General features: G+C 30.6%; 10 protein-coding genes across 10 annotated transcripts, besides 1 other annotated feature; 6 read left to right on the top strand and 4 right to left on the bottom strand.

Moving 5' to 3' along the window:
- Positions 1 to 397: 397 nt before the first annotated feature.
- Positions 398 to 1,010, bottom strand: TVAGG3_0383970 (uncharacterized protein; the record flags this gene model as incomplete). Its single annotated transcript, XM_001311873.1, has 1 exon — positions 484 to 990. The coding sequence occupies one exon, from the start codon at positions 988 to 990 to the stop codon at positions 484 to 486; it is 507 nt and encodes a 168-aa protein (XP_001311874.1).
- A 1,215-nt stretch (positions 1,011 to 2,225) lies between these two features.
- TVAGG3_0383960 (ankyrin repeat and SOCS box-containing protein 4 family) lies at positions 2,226 to 3,938 on the top strand (the record flags this gene model as incomplete). The annotated part of the gene is made up of 1 exon (XM_001311874.1): positions 2,226 to 3,938. One exon carries the CDS (start codon positions 2,226 to 2,228, stop codon positions 3,936 to 3,938), a length of 1,713 nt encoding a protein of 570 aa, XP_001311875.1.
- A 673-nt stretch (positions 3,939 to 4,611) lies between these two features.
- Positions 4,612 to 5,456, bottom strand: TVAGG3_0383950 (uncharacterized protein; the record flags this gene model as incomplete). Its single annotated transcript, XM_001311875.2, has 1 exon — positions 4,748 to 5,437. The coding sequence occupies one exon, from the start codon at positions 5,435 to 5,437 to the stop codon at positions 4,748 to 4,750; it is 690 nt and encodes a 229-aa protein (XP_001311876.1).
- A 140-nt stretch (positions 5,457 to 5,596) lies between these two features.
- Positions 5,597 to 5,995, top strand: TVAGG3_0383940 (uncharacterized protein; the record flags this gene model as incomplete). The annotated part of the gene is made up of 1 exon (XM_001311876.1): positions 5,597 to 5,995. One exon carries the CDS (start codon positions 5,597 to 5,599, stop codon positions 5,993 to 5,995), a length of 399 nt encoding a protein of 132 aa, XP_001311877.1.
- Positions 5,996 to 6,383: 388 nt separating this feature from the next.
- TVAGG3_0383930 (glycosyltransferase family) lies at positions 6,384 to 7,493 on the top strand (the record flags this gene model as incomplete). Its single annotated transcript, XM_001311877.1, has 1 exon — positions 6,384 to 7,493. The coding sequence occupies one exon, from the start codon at positions 6,384 to 6,386 to the stop codon at positions 7,491 to 7,493; it is 1,110 nt and encodes a 369-aa protein (XP_001311878.1).
- Positions 7,494 to 7,820: 327 nt separating this feature from the next.
- TVAGG3_0383920 (uncharacterized protein) lies at positions 7,821 to 8,375 on the bottom strand (the record flags this gene model as incomplete). The annotated part of the gene is made up of 1 exon (XM_001311878.1): positions 7,821 to 8,375. One exon carries the CDS (start codon positions 8,373 to 8,375, stop codon positions 7,821 to 7,823), a length of 555 nt encoding a protein of 184 aa, XP_001311879.1.
- Positions 8,376 to 8,464: 89 nt separating this feature from the next.
- On the top strand, positions 8,465 to 10,382 carry TVAGG3_0383910 (armadillo (ARM) repeat-containing protein family; the record flags this gene model as incomplete). The annotated part of the gene is made up of 1 exon (XM_001311879.1): positions 8,695 to 10,122. The coding sequence occupies one exon, from the start codon at positions 8,695 to 8,697 to the stop codon at positions 10,120 to 10,122; it is 1,428 nt and encodes a 475-aa protein (XP_001311880.1).
- An 85-nt stretch (positions 10,383 to 10,467) lies between these two features.
- Positions 10,468 to 13,242: part of a mobile genetic element that runs on past the window's edge.
- Positions 10,788 to 11,606, top strand: TVAGG3_0383900 (phage tail repeat-like family; the record flags this gene model as incomplete). Its single annotated transcript, XM_051232164.1, has 1 exon — positions 10,788 to 11,606. One exon carries the CDS (start codon positions 10,788 to 10,790, stop codon positions 11,604 to 11,606), a length of 819 nt encoding a protein of 272 aa, XP_051101894.1.
- Positions 12,129 to 12,371, top strand: TVAGG3_0383890 (serine threonine-protein phosphatase family; the record flags this gene model as incomplete). The annotated part of the gene is made up of 1 exon (XM_001311881.1): positions 12,129 to 12,371. One exon carries the CDS (start codon positions 12,129 to 12,131, stop codon positions 12,369 to 12,371), a length of 243 nt encoding a protein of 80 aa, XP_001311882.1.
- Positions 12,376 to 13,224, bottom strand: TVAGG3_0383880 (uncharacterized protein; the record flags this gene model as incomplete). The annotated part of the gene is made up of 1 exon (XM_001311882.2): positions 12,376 to 13,224. The coding sequence occupies one exon, from the start codon at positions 13,222 to 13,224 to the stop codon at positions 12,376 to 12,378; it is 849 nt and encodes a 282-aa protein (XP_001311883.1).

Here is a 13,242-nt window from a genome sequence, read left to right as displayed (position 1 = left end):
AACTGTTGAGACCTTAATGTTATTTAAAACGATATTTAAACACCAATCAATTCAAATATTTTTGGGTCCCGTTTTTTAATGAATTTGTAATGCCCAAAACAATTTGAGGTGATTAGTATTTTTAATATCCTCCATTGAAGAAAAATCCAAGACTATTTCCAACCTAATTTTATATGTATAAAAGTGATTATTACGCCTTTGCATTCTTCAGTTACAACCTTACAAATCTAATATCTATAAGAGCACAAATACAAATCATTCTCAACAAAATAAAATTTTGAATTGAATTTCTTTTTATATTGAATTCGAAGGAAAGCATTTTGATCATATAATATATAACTTTAAGTAATTCATAACACAAATTATTGTAACAGCGAATATAATTAAAAATATTCAATTAAATAAGAAATATTTTATAACAGTTACTAAACAATCTAATTCTAAGAACACAACAAACAATTACCAGACTCTATTTTTGCGAAATCATTTAAGAATTTCTTCTAAGTTCAAATCTGCTCCATCTTCAATAGATTGAACGTATTGAATACGACTTTCTAAGTCATTACCTGTATGTTGAGCGTTTTGATATGGTTTTGAGAATTTAGGCATTTCGTTAATTATTTCCGTTGCTGCTGTTATAACTTTGCAGCTGCTTTCTATCGTATTAATAAATTTCTCTGAAATAGCATTTTGCATTTGAATGATCTTTTTCAGTGGGTCATCATCATCTATTGAAACATCTGTTGGTAAAATCTCACATTCTATATTGCTTTCACGTTGTGAAAGATCGAAATTAACTATAGGTGGTATTGTTGATGTCTTTCTCTGCATCGGAATCTCGCGTGGGCTGCTAGGCTCAATTCTTGTTGATTGACTTCTCATCGGGAAATCTCTTCTTGGGCGACTCTCGATAGGCCTATCTACATTTGATGCAAATCTTGTCATTCTGTCGTGTTGGTATCCACGATTAAATTGATCATTTGGAAACATTTTTTTTTGCTTGATTTCGACGATTATTTTTTTCCCCTATGAAATTCAGAAAAATTTTTGGTCAAATCTATCGGCACAAAGAATTATCAAAGACAATACCAACACTTTATATAAGGGTTTCGTTTTGCTAAATTGTCACTTTTATAGCATATTTGTTTTTGGATGTTTTGCGAAACCAAAAAAAAAACTATGATATACAATTTGTGTGTAAAGAAAATACTTTATTTACTAGTTAAAAAATCATTTGGTATTGATCAAGTTATTTTTTCTGGATAAGATATTATATGGATAATTGGATAGAAAATACAATTATATAATCTTGTACCTGGTTTAATTAAGCTAATTGTCATCAGAAACTTGTAATTTTTATGAATTTCAGATTTTCTTTTCATTACTGCTTTTCTTAATAGGTCAAGTTCTTATTTACGTTATAAAGTATGATATTTACAAATATCAAGTTATCATGTTTTTTGAGAAATTATGAGAAACAAACAAAAATGAAAAAGATAGGAATAGCAATGAATAGTGATGTGGGTATAGAAAATGTAAGAGATATGAATGCAAAGCAATCAGTATTTAGGATATTGACCATAGATTTCGAAAAAAAAATGCTGCATATTGAGCGAAAACTATGATTATATTATAAGGCTGTCATTTAAAGCATAATGAAACTATTCCCTTTTCATTTTAATCGAATAAGATAGTAAAGATTTTTGAATTAGCTAGAAACCGATGAGATGTTTTCACAAATCAGATTTTTAATCTCTATAATGCATAATTCACTCAATATCTCAATTTTGATATTGCGAGATATTTTTGCTATCGGTTTCGCAATTTTGACACAATAGCAAGAGGGTTCTATAAGCATTATTATCAACGTAGAATCTGAATATCATATCAGAAAATGTCGCAAATCTGACATTTACCCGACCAAATAGCAAAAATAATTGAATACTTTTCGCCAAAACTTTAAAAATCGATAAAAATATGAAATATAGATATTAAAGAGACTTTTTATATAATATTCATAAAGATTTTCCAAAAATATGATACCGCAAAATTAAAAAAGTGACGTCTTGAGTGGAGTCAAATGTCGAAATTGCTAGCTAAATGTTTTTTTAGCGAAATTGCGTATTGTACGTTTTTTTCGCAAAACGAAACCCTTACTTTATACTTTATGAATCTACAATATGTTAGTGTCATATTTATATATTTTTCCATTATAAAAATAAATAATGTCCGATCAAAACTTTCATCCAAGCAATTACAGCAAATTGCGAAGTACCTACAAATACTATATCGATATATATAATGCGTTGTATCAGTTGAAAAAAGAAAAAGAAGAAGAATTAAACTCGATTTACAAGATTATCAAAATAGAATTGATTGATTCAAATAAATATCCTCCCCAAAATATGATAAAAGACATTTTAAATATCATTCCGTATAATAATCGCTTTGCAAAGTCATATTTAACTCTTGCCAAACTCATATCTGATGAATATCATGTCAAAGAGGTCAACAGCGTCAGGAACGTTTCAAAATTCCTTTTTTATAAAGAATATGGAATTAAATCAGACAAATCTGATGATTTCCAAAAAGATTATTTTAACAATCTCGAAATTCACATAGATGATACAATATACAAAGCAATTATGAATAATGACTTAGAAAGATTCATTGCATTCACAGAAAGAGAATGGTTTGATAAAAATCAAAGTGTTAAAAGCAGTTTATATCCATATTCCGACGAAGGATATTCATTACTTGAATTATGTTGTTACCATGGAGCAGTTGATTGTTTCAAGTTCTTAAGAACAAAATTTAACTCAGAAATAACTCAAAAATGCCTCAGATTTTCATTTTTAGGAGGAAATCCAGAGATCATGAGTGAATGCTTGAAACATCAAGAACCAGATAAAGAATGCATGGAATATGCAATTATTTCACATAACATTGATTTTATTACATTCTTGATGAATGAGTACAATATAGAGATCGATTTAAAATACTGTGGAGCTTACAATAACCTTGAATCCTTTTTAGTTTGTTTTGATCAAACTGATGATTTTATCAAATTTTTTGTTTATTCACCGATGTTTAATATTCCATCCCTTTTCGAATACTTCCTCTCACATGGTGTGAATGTCAATGAAAAATATAAAGATGGAGAAACTGCACTTCATATTGCAGCATGGAATAATAGTAAAGAAACTGTTGAATTTCTTATTTCATATGGCGCAAATATCAATGAAAAGGATAAAGATGGACGAACCACACTTCATATTACAGCATGGAATAATAGTAAAGAAATTGCAGAAGTTCTTATTTCACATGGTGCAAATATCAATCAAAAAGATAAAGATAGAGAAACTGCACTTCATATTGCAGCATCGCATAATAGTAAAGAAACTACCGAAGTGCTTATTTCACATGGTGCAAATATCAATCAAAAAAATAAAGATGGAGAAACTGCACTTTATAATGCAGCATGGAATAATAGTAAAGAAATTGCAGAAGTTCTTATTTCACATGGTGCAAATATCAATCAAAAAGATAAAGATAGAGAAACTGCACTTCACATTGCAGCAACGCATAATAGTAAAGAAACTGTTGAATTTCTTATTTCACATGGTGCAAATATCAATGTAAAAATAAAGAAGGAGAAACCGCACTCCATATTGCAGCATGGAATAATAGTAAAGAAACTGCCGAAGTGCTTATTTCACATGGTGCGAATGTCAATGAAAAAGATAAATATGGAGGAACTACACTTCATGCTGCAACACGGAATAACAGTAAAGAAACTGTTGAATTTCTTATTTCACACGATGCAAATATCAATGAAAAGGATAAAGAAGGAGAAACTGCACTTCATGTTGCAACACGGAATAATAGTAAAGAAATTGCCGAAATGCTTATTTCACACGGTGCAAATATCAATGTAAAAAATAAAGATGGACGAACCGTACTTCATATTGCAGCATGTAATAATAGTAAAGAAACTGCCGAAGTGCTTATTTCACATGGTGCGAATGTCACTGAAAAAGATAAAGATGGTAAAACTGCACTTCATCTTGCCACACAGAATAACAGTAAAGAAGCTCATGAATTTCTTATTTCACATTGGCCAAATATCAATGTAAAAGCTAAAAATGGAAAAACCGCATCTCATTTTGCAAAATGTCTATATAATACAAGATCTGAAAAATTTCTCATTTCTCATGGTGCAAAATAATGTTCTTACATAAGATACTACTCTTTTTCTCGTATATTCGAAGATGAATTTCATTAGAAATAAATAAATAAAAAAATTTGCATACTCTCGACTCTTTAATGTAATTCATTTAATAATATGTGTTGAGTATAATGTCGACAAAATATTGTACGTTTTTAGAAAACCATTGTTTGAGAGGACAAAGGACTATAAAGATTTTTGAGTCCTGACACAATGTCAAAAACTTCGAACGGCCTATTTTTTTTCCGTTTCTGAAAGTTTACAAATGCATATATACTTTCTGGCAAACAGAGTCTCAGAAAGTACTCAAATGATAGCATTTAATTTTCGTAATTTTTTTATGTAGGCCTTATTTGAAAAAGTTTTTTTATGTGCAATTATGGGATTGTTTTCTTTTTCGAATTTCATTGAGAAAATGTGCTTTATTAGAAAGAAAAAGTGCATCCCCACATATACAATCCTATCAAAACAATAATATTTGATTTCCAAAATAATTTTTTATAGAAAAATACAAACAATTTAGAATGATTTAACACGTAACTTCCGAGATGCAGCATCTAGCTGAGTATAAATAGTAGATAACTCTTGCATTAAACGAATTGAATCAGCGTCTTTCATATTTTGAGCAGATTTCAGTTGATATATTGAATCATCAAGAACACTTGATAACTTTTGATTATTAGATCTCCAAAACTCTAAGAGATCTTGGTATTCCTGTTGTTCATGTTCTAAAAGATCTCTCTGCTGTAATAATTCGTCACATTGCTCTCGAAGGACTATAGATTCTTCAAAAACAGCAGTTTGCTGAGCTGATGCTTTTTGTTCTTGAATAGCTAAAGTTGATCTTTCGTTACCTAACATAACAATTTGAGACTCTATTTCATCTATCTGTTTGATGATCTGGCTAGATTGCTCTGAAATATCAGAATCATCGAACTGAAGCGTATCTGATTTGCGAATTGATGGCGAGGGGTCAAAATTTTCGAAAAATGAGGGAAAGTCTTTGACTTTATTAAACAAGTTAGGTGAAATTTTACCTGTATTCTGCAAAAATTCTGATTTTTGAATATGACTTAAAAATCTGTCGATATTTGATTGAAGTTGCGCCTTTTCTTGGTCAAGTTGTTTCCTCAGGGATCTGCCTTCATCCAGGAGAGATTTCATTGCAGTATAATTTAATTGCGTAACTGGATACTGCAATGTACTCATTTTAAAAGACGTTTATTTTTACCAACACCTCCGGAAAAAATTTTTCAATGTAAAATTTTGCCAACCAAAACCCGTTTTCCTTTAGACTTGGTATATCGTACATTTTCTTGTTTTTCTTTAATTTTAACACCCGTAAATTGCTGGTGGCAAATTTATTTAATGAGCGGTAAATCAGCAAAAACTGAGAAAGAAGGGAAAGTAACACAAAAAACTCTTGAGACTGCACTAGATGAATCGTTAACTCAGCTTAGTGAGTATATTCAAGCTGAACCAAATGAATACCAAACAGTATTGCTTTCCTTGTGTGCTGCATTAGACTCAAAGAAATATATTAAACCAGCTTCAAAAAAAGACCAGGCTATAGTGACTAATGAACTCCTTAAACGCAATTTAATTGAATCTGGAAAAGTTATGGAACTCAGAAGTTGTGCTAAGAAGATTGCTTCTGATAACAACATTCCACTTCCATCTGCGATTAAAGTGCATGATGCTTTGATTGCATGGTTTAAAGTTAAAATGCCTTTAATTGAACAAAAATATCCAATTTCTAGAACCTAAGACTTGAAAATATATTTGTATCTGCTTGTTATTTCATTAGTAAATGTTAATGATCCTTTTTGCAATGTTAATTTCATTTTTCATTTTTATTTGGATTTAAACATTGATTAAAACACATGTTTTACTTTTTTTGTTCTTAAATTTGATGAAGGAAATTAATCGAATTCTCATGTTTTTTTACAAAAAATTTATCTATATATACAGAGTGCTAAACTCACGATCCTACCAAAAGTTAGTCAGTGTAATCATTCCAGGATCAGTATCTTTCGCAGTTCTGTTTATTTTCTTATTTTGTGCAATTTTTCCAGCTGGACTTATCTTTGAAACATCGATATTCAACAACTATGAAGACACAATTCGACATCTCGTTGCAACAAATGATTCAATTATGCCTGCTTGTCACTATAAAAAATTTATTCGTTACAATGAAACAATTCCAATAGACCATAACGGTCTCATCATCGATTGCACTGTACCAAACAACTTTTCACTAAATGAACCAACTTTATTAAATTATAATAATACAAAAAGCGTAATTAATTATTCAAAAACACTTGTAGCCACATTTGCTCATCTACAGAACCTATATGTTTGCTCCTCAATACTTTTTGCAAACGAATCAGATGTTTTCATTAAAGAGAAAAAATTTATTCCAGCATTCACTTATGATTACGACCAAGAGCGTATATTTTTAGGTGTATATGAGCATGTTGTAGCCGTTGGCCATTGGTGGAGTAGCGAATACGGTCATTTCTTTATAGATTGTTTATGTCCTCTTATGTGCGTTCCCCAGGAGTACTGGAGCAAATCCACTATTGTCATTGGCAAGAGACATAGTGATACATACAATTTCCTTATTCTTCACGACATTGGATTCCCAGATGAAAGAATTTTGATGTTGAATGAGTCGCAGTGGATTTTCGCTAAAAATATTTATACAGTATTTGATCCACCAACGTACTTCAGACATCCTGCAACGGCATTTCGAAATCTTTCGAAATTATTATTCAAAAATTTTAATTTGAAACAACTTCCAGCAACACGCTACGTAATGTACAACAGAGCTAAGGAATCAAAGAGGAGGATTGGAAACTTTGAAAATCTTACAAAAACTGCAAAATTAACTTTTCCTGAAATTAAATGGGAAATAATCACAGACGAGTTTGCATCATTGAAAGAAGCAGCTATATCACATACCGGAATTCTCTTTTTGTACACAATTACAGGAACAAACTTAATTCGAATTTTATTTATGCCAAAAGGGTCAGTTGTCGTAACTACCCAACTAAACTGGAATGAGTTCAGTTTCCAAAGCTTAGCACTGTCATTAGGCATCAAATATTTCACTTATTCAACTCCAGATTATGATCATTACACATTTGACCCAATTATGTTGAATTTGACACACACAATGAGAGCTATAAAGATAGGACTATATGCCGCACAACATGGACAATTCCCTGCTCCAAGCAAAGAATATCCATATAAGATTTACTAAAATTATGTCCGTAAAATTGTCCCGACCAATTAATTGACAGATTTCTTAACATTTGGCCAAGTTTTCAAAGAAAAATTAATTATTTTTCTCAAAAAAAGTTGTTTGAAGAAGAACAACAAAGGTGATGATCAATAGAATATTATTACTATCTATATTAATGTTTATTTTATATACAACTAACAAATTACGAAATTTAACTTATATTAAAGATCTAAACGATCATTTGTAATACTATTGTAAATATTCATGAATGATAATCATATTGCTTTTCTCCAATGAGCTTGCTTTTTTGTATTGAATTTCATTTGAAAGAAATCTCGAAAAATTTTAATATTTTTGAGATGCATTTTGAGCTGGACCTTTCTTATGAGGAGTTGGTGCAATGAAATGCTGTTTTGAAAACTTCGGATCTTTTTGAAGATGATTAACGCAATATTGGAAGTTAGGAACGGCTGCATTCAAGCACTGCGGACAAGCACACATCTTGATGTGCTCAGGAAGTTGTAACTCTGCTGATTTAAGATCATAATACGTTCCTAAGCTCTGTTTGAATTTAATAAAGTTTTTAACACTAGTAAATTGGGTATTTAAGTCTATTTCGTTCATATAAATGCTCGAATCAGGTCGAGAATGGTCAATTTGTGAAGTAATTTTCTTAACTTCGTAATGGACGAATTCTTTTTTCAATTCATCTGGATCTAGCTTAGTGTATTTCGGAGATTCAAATTCAACTTGTGTGAAATCACGAGGAATTTCATGAAGATCTTCTTTGTTCGGAATTCCTTCTGGATATTTTGATATAGATGGAGGGATGAAAGGACTTGGCTCTCCAATATTAATTGATCGCAAATAAGCATGAAAATTCTCGTATTGAGAACTCATTTTTTTATGAATAAATTTGAGAAAGTCTGTTACGTTTGTTTTGTCAAAATTAAATGTTTTTCCTTGACAAATATCTAACAGATAAAATCAGTCAATATTAGATTTTTTGATAAGATATTCAGCCCATATGGAGTATACTATTAAATCTACTATGCTTTTGGCTTTGATACAATTACAATCTTGGTATGAGATTCATTTGAAGCAAAAAATATATCAGTGATAAATTATGAGTTTTTTTGCACTCTTATGAATACAATATGCTTAAATCATTTAAATTCATTATTGAATTCCAATAATTGATATTTTATAAGCCATTTATATGATTGATGATTACAAATGTGATGATATAACAGACAAAAAGGCAGATCCAAATCAAGATAAAGGGCTTTCAGCTAGAATTAGTAACTACAAATCCGAACTTGATTATTTTTTAGAAACTCCTAATGAAGATCTATCATTTGATTCTATTGAAAATTTTTTACAAGATATGATTAATTTAAATGCATTCACTAGATCAGAACAGTTTACAGATCTTAATTTCTTTAACAAATCTATGTACTTTCGTCAAAATTTCCAAGATCATTCAGAATTTTTACACTTAGACTTATCCCAAGTCGAATTCTTCAAAGTAGAAACATTAGAATCTCTATTTTCACAAGATTATTTCAATTATTTGATGAATTTTATGAATTATAATCCAGATCCAAGCGCCATTACAGAAAAAGATTGCTGCAGATATGCAATTAACATATTAGACATAATCATACTCAAAAACCCTGAATTTGGTGCTTTATTTGTTGATGAGAAATTTTTACAAAAATTATTCGTAATTTATCAAATAATGAGTGCAGATATCGATGCAACTAAGAAAACAAAAGAGAAAAGAAACATAACAATATCAAGAAACTGTTTGATCGAAGCATGGCTTCATTTAATTGCAGATATAACTCTTTTTAATCCTGATTCAATTAAAACAATTTTTTCACCACCACAGCTCTTTAATATTACAATGAGTCTCATGAGCAGAGTTAACCAAGTCAATCCTTCATGTGTCTATGTAATTATTATGGCAATTACTTCTAATGACCAAGAGTTTCTTGAAGCATTTTCAAATGATGTTTCAATCAACTCAATTTCCTTTTATTTACAAGTTAAAGACCAGAAAATGAGAAGTTCAAGTGCTTCTGCACTCAGAATTATTTCTAAAACAATTTCTGGACTTGTTTTAGAACCTTCTATTTTAGATTTAGAATATGATAACTCATCTTTGACTGTTGAAGAAGGAATTCACTTATCTGATATGATGAGCAATATAATATTAACAGACGACCCAAGAATGTGCCAAATTATGGTTCAATCAAAGTTATTTGAATCAATTATTAGATTATCAGAGAATTCTGTGTTTCAAGTAAGAAATTCTGTAGGAAGATTGATATGCATTTGCATGTCATCAAGTATTACAGAATTAGTTGATTTTCTGCTCAAAAATTACCAAGATATAGTTTTTTCAACAATTAAAATGCTAGTTTCATCATCAGTACAATTCAAAGTTGATGCAATAATAGCAGCACATAAAATCTTTGAATATTGTAACTCATTTACTGTCCAAAACGGAAAAGCAATTTTAGATGCTTTTCTGGATCCTGATTTTATAGATGATATATATGAAGCCTTTCCTGAAGATGTTCCAGAAAAAATTCAGATGATGATAACTGAATTAGAAAATTATGTTTCTTCACAAGAATAAAATCCCTTATACATGTTTGTTTTTCAATGTTATTTACTAACTTTTTGATTATTTTCTAAGTTTAAACATATATTATTGACAATAACTTGATTTTACATTTAAAATCTGCTCAAAATCGTGTAATATCAAAAACAGAAACATAATTCGATTAGAAAGAGAAAAATATAAGGATATAACATTAAGTATTGGATTATATACTCCCAATCTTTCCAAAATCAAAATTCAATGGGTATTTCATAGGATGAAGCATTCATTTGAATTTATAATCAATAAACACAACAATTTTGTCATTGAAATATGATTGAAATACTTGTTTCATAATGAAGGCAAAAATATTCTAATGAAAAAAAAAAAAAAAAAAAAAAAAAAAAAAAAGGTAGTGGGGCTTCCAGGCACTTCGTGCCTTCTAGCCCTGAAGATGTTTAGTATAAATGAAGTTCTTATATACGGGTCTTCCAGGAGCTTTTCACAAATTATATATGTTTTCATGTTTTGTCAAGACTTCTTCGTAAAATCAGACAAAAATAATGTTTAGGGTAGAAGGTTAGATATAACCTCTTTTCTAACCTCTTTTCTACCCTCTTGAATTTTCAAGACTTCTTCGTACATGTTTTGTCACTTTTCTGTCACTTTTCGGGTAAAAACATTTTTATTATTATATATAAATGAATTTTACAAAACCACCGTTACCGTTCTTTGGAAATAAGAGTAAATGTAAAGATATTATATTGAGAGAACTTAAGAAACTACCGAATGGTCTAACATTTGTAGATTTGTTCGGTGGAAGTTTCTATATATCCCATTTGTGCCATACAATATTCCCAGACTCAAAGATTATATGCAATGACTTCGACAACTATATGGACCGTCTCAAACATATTCCAGACACAAATAATATATTGAAAGAGTTAAAAGAAAAGATACCTATAGGTAAGATGGAACGTATACCATTAGATAAGAAAAATATTGTGAGAGAGGTTTTGAAAAAAGCAGAACATATAGACTGGGATAGTATATCTGCTAGACTATTATATAGTGGTTCTATAAGAGTTCATGACATTGAAACACTTATGTCAAAAGTTTTATATCTTAACTATACAAATGTTTTCAAAGAGGACATAGAAAAATATATTGAGGGTATAGAGTTTGTGAGATGTCATTGGACAGAGTTGTATGAAAAATATAAAGACAAGGAAAATGTTTTCTTTATAGTGGACCCGCCGTTCTATAACACATGGGATTTTCAATACCAAGTAGACTGGACTTTGAGAGACTCTTTAGAAACTTTAGACGTTATACATAACCATCCATGCTTTTACTTTACATCCGATAAAAGTGGTTTGGAAAGTGTCATGAGATGGTTAGAGGACATACATGACTATGAGTTTAGATACGATAAGATAGAATATGAGAGAGGTCCTATAAACTGGAGAAAGTGTCATAACAAAGAAATTTTATTAGTAAGTAAATGTGGTTTGAAATAGGACTACTTGTTTTAGGTTTTTTCCATTGTGTCATTTATTTATTTGACGTGGCAGAAAGATATAGAGAATATGAAGATGAACCAATGCCTGCAAATGTTCAGTATATGTACTCGTAAGAGATATTTTTATCTAATATTAAATGGACGCACAGAACTTAGCGAATGCACAGCAACCTGGACAACCAAACCCAGAGAATATTCCAAATGAAGTTAGAATACAAACTGCAATGGCAAACTATGGTCAAGTGCCAACAGATGTACAAATGCAAACTGCCATGTCAAATGACGCTGCGTTAGGCTTACCACCATGGTATGCAAATATGAGATGGAAAGAGTTTTTTATACAAACCCTGAAGTGGGATATAAACAACTCTATGCAGATGACGCGAACACAGGAGTTGACCCAGAGTATGTTTTCTACCAGAGGAGAAATAGAATGTATGAGCTCCAGTTAAAAAATGCTATGGAACTCAGAAGGAAACGTAAGAGACTAGGTGGACATTAGATTTTTACATATAGTAAAATGGGTTTCTTCAGTAGTATTGGAAACTTCTTTCGAAATGTCGGAAGAGGTATATGGAATGGAATAAAAACCGTAGGAAGAGGAATTTGGAACGGAGTCAAAAATATTGGTAAAAGAGTAGGTCAGTTCGTTGGTATTATACCTAAAGACCCTGAACCAGAAGAGCAAGCTCCTGTTATACAACAGCCTGAACCTGCACCACAGTCTAGTTGGCAACCAAATCCAACACCTCAACCGTATTAAAAAATTATATTTTTACCGTTCGATAGTAGTTGTATATGAAACTAAGTTCTAAGTAAAACGCATGGTATAATGGAATTATTCTTTTTCTTCCATCTGTAGTAAACCATACTTGAAAGTCTGAAATACTTCCACTCGGCGGTTCATATAACTTTGTAGGTTTTTCGTAAAAGTCATTTGCCAAGCATAAAAAAGAGTTTTGTGCACCAGAAAATGAAGCATGAACTATAATAGCAGCTGGGTCGAAAACATCTTTAAATAAATATGGTTCATCTCTTGCATATCGACTGTAAATATTTGCTAAAGGAAGTTCGACTTTCTGATTTAACATTCTTTGCAAATAATACCATGACATTGCAGTGAATTCTGTATATATTTGTTCGTCTTTCTTTGGATTGTCTTCGTAGATTTGAAATGACACTTGTGAATTTTGTTTGTCATATACAATTCTCACATAAAGTGTGCTCTCGGTATTTGCATATTCATCAGCATATTTTGCATAACATGAATTTATTTTATCTTCTATATTTTTTAACGCAGTCTGTAGAGAAGATGAAAGGTCAACTTGTATTAGCTCAATTTCTTCCCACATTTTTCGTTTCCCTTCAGATATATAATCTATATGAAACCTTACAATAAATGGAAAACTTTTATCTTCTACAGACACAAACTTCATTCTACGAAAGCCAATAGCTTTTGTGACAGATGGGTCTCTTAGCCATCTTAATGGGTAGTCAAAACGATAGCCTTCATGCTTTACGGTCTCTGTCTCAAACTTTTGACCGACATTCGTAAAAAGTTCATCTAATGGTTTAGTTGTAGCAACTCTTGAATTTTCTTTTTCTATTGGAAGCATATTTTATCTAGAATAAAA

Source organism: Trichomonas vaginalis, chromosome V (genome assembly GCF_026262505.1).
Source record: "Trichomonas vaginalis G3 chromosome V, whole genome shotgun sequence".
Taxonomy (NCBI): Eukaryota; Parabasalia; order Trichomonadida; family Trichomonadidae; genus Trichomonas; species Trichomonas vaginalis.
The sequence above is the reverse complement of the archived record's forward strand: the minus strand, read 5'-3'. Positions and strand labels throughout refer to the sequence as shown.